Here is a 2,455-nt window from a genome sequence, read left to right on the forward strand (position 1 = left end):
TTTGTATGCAATGGGAAGAATGGAACAAATATGGGGACATGATTGCATGGAGTTTAAGCCTGAGAGATGGATTTCAGAGAGTGGAGAGATTATACCAATTCCATCTCACAAGTTCATAGCTTTCAATGCAGGCCCTAGAAGTTGTTTGGGTAAAGACATTACTTTCACTGAAATGAAGATGGTTGCAGTTGCTATACTGTGGAGGTTTCAGATGAAGGTGGTTGATGGTCATCCTATAACACCAAGATTCTCTATGGTGCTTACCATTGAACAAGGCTTGAAGGTTAAGGTTACTAAGAGATGCACTTGATAGAAAGCATTTCAATTACAGATGGCAGATGATATTTATATTTTACGTCTCTAAAAGGTTATGATCTATGTTTGAGTTTCTCCTTTGCTTGTGATGGTTAAATAATGTAGTGGTATATTAATAAAAGGAAAAATCTGCCAGTGACTTTATTCTCTTACACAGTTCAGTTATTATTAATGAAATCTGGTCCTCTTTTGTAGCTGATAATGTTTCCTTGAATTTTCCCAAAAAGTTTTAAATAATGTTTCTTTTATTAGAAATAGTGTTTATTTATACGAGATGTTTCGGGTATCTTATATCCCATATATGAACAAAACAAGTGCTGGAAAATATTATATTGGACAGTTTTAATTTACCAACAATTTTCTTACATGAAAACATTCTAGCTTTATATTAGTACTCCTCCTTTTACAAAGTCAAGGAAGTATTAGATAAAGACTTTAAATAGTTATATAAATATATCTAACTTTGAATTTTCAAAGGGTTTGTCGTTCTTCTTTTTAATACCTTTCTTAAATTCAGCAAATTCATGTTACATCTTCGCGTAAGCTTCCAGAATAACGGTTATGTCAGCTGATAAGGGTTTTGTTTCTCTCTCTCCAACCACTTTCTCCTTATGGACACTATAGTGCTTTCTTACTTTACTTAACTAAGTTTCTTCACAGAATACTGTTCCATCCCACGATTTCGATCCTAAGGATAACATTACTAGCGTCAATTATCACATTCCTAAGATATTATTTGCTTTGGAAATTAGAGCTTTGTCATGACTTTATCCTTAAAAAACTTTTCAGAGGATAGAAGGAAAAATGATATTTAAACTGTCTTTGATCTTGACACCCTAACAACGTACTATGTCTAAATTATGAAAAATGGAATGTTTTAGGATATACTTATATAAGAAGTAAAGTTCATAACTTTGAAGTTCTTAATAATTTATTATTTGTTTGAGATGGTTAGGAGAAAACTTTTCGAAAGAACAAAACCACACAACAATGTTGTCTTTCAAGGAACTACAAGTAGCTGCAAATGACTAAATTGAAAATAACTGTCACATCTTCTCTCATTTGCATGTCATCTATGGTTTTTAGAATCTTTTGGATTCGCAAACAAACACTTAACTTTAGGTACGATTGAAAGGTATTAAACTACTTTCAAAACAGGACCATCCTTTTTTTATCTAACCCGTATTGTTTTCCATGGTACCACTCTAAAATGATCCACCTATGATCTCCTTGTGAGGTCCTACAAACTTCATAGGAGTACCTAGGCTCCAAATAGTTTATCATAAATAGTGATCATGAGTCACATAAGTTTTTGAGAGGACAACGCAAGTTAAATAAGAAGCATTTCTCCAGTTCAATTATTATAAGCGTTGAATTCCTAGAAGTATGTAAATTCACTTTTATTTTATATACACATATTAAATACTTATTTATTTTTTTCTTTTATCTTTCTTTTCTTTTTATATTACATTTCATTAATTTATAACTTTTTTTTCTTTCTTTCAAATGTTTATCAATATCTTGTTTCGGATGAACAATGATGTACTTATAGATTGATTTTATGTATGTTTCCTTGAACTTTGAATGTCACTACTATGATTTTCTCAGTGGATTGGTAAAATGTAACTTACAAAACATTTTGCATTTCCAAGCTAACATATTTCCAGTTACGTACTCTACATAACTCTTTCTTTGAATACATACGTCATTTTTTTATAAATAAAATTTATATATTATAGAGATAAAACTTATACAATATTTTTTATAACCAAGATATTAAAAGGGCCATAACAAATTGTTCACTAAATAAAGAAAACAAATAAAACTCTAAAATGTTATTTTAAACATTAAAATCCAAAATAAGTAAATATATATTCCCATGAAAAGATTTTAGGGCAGGTTATTTTTGGATAGGTTCAATAATCAAAACATATCCAATCCAAACGAGACAAAAAATGATTGTTTTTTTACCTTCGATTATGAATCGAAACATAAAAATCACTATTAGGTGTCGATTTTACAATAACTGAAGCATAAAATATCAATAAATAATATAAACAAAACAAAAACCACTTACTTGTGGTGTTGTTCCTCCAATAAAAAGTGACTAAAAAAAGCTTGGAATTCTTAGTATCAGGGA

At 29.8% G+C, this 2,455-nt stretch overlaps 1 protein-coding gene across 1 annotated transcript in view; it reads left to right on the plus strand.

Annotated features, from left to right (window-relative positions):
- Window positions 1–348, plus strand: part of LOC106753568 (alkane hydroxylase MAH1-like) — a 14,898-nt gene extending 14,550 nt beyond the window's left edge. The window contains exon 2 of the mRNA XM_014635391.2: window positions 67–348. Within this exon, the coding sequence (XP_014490877.2) occupies window positions 67–310 (244 nt within the window). The 3' untranslated portion in view covers window positions 311–348. The remainder of the gene's footprint in view (window positions 1–66) is intronic.
- Window positions 349–2,455: the final 2,107 nt, after the last annotated feature.

Source organism: Vigna radiata, unplaced genomic scaffold (genome assembly GCF_000741045.1).
Source record: "Vigna radiata var. radiata cultivar VC1973A unplaced genomic scaffold, Vradiata_ver6 scaffold_134, whole genome shotgun sequence".
NCBI classification, from domain to species: domain Eukaryota; kingdom Viridiplantae; phylum Streptophyta; class Magnoliopsida; order Fabales; family Fabaceae; genus Vigna; species Vigna radiata.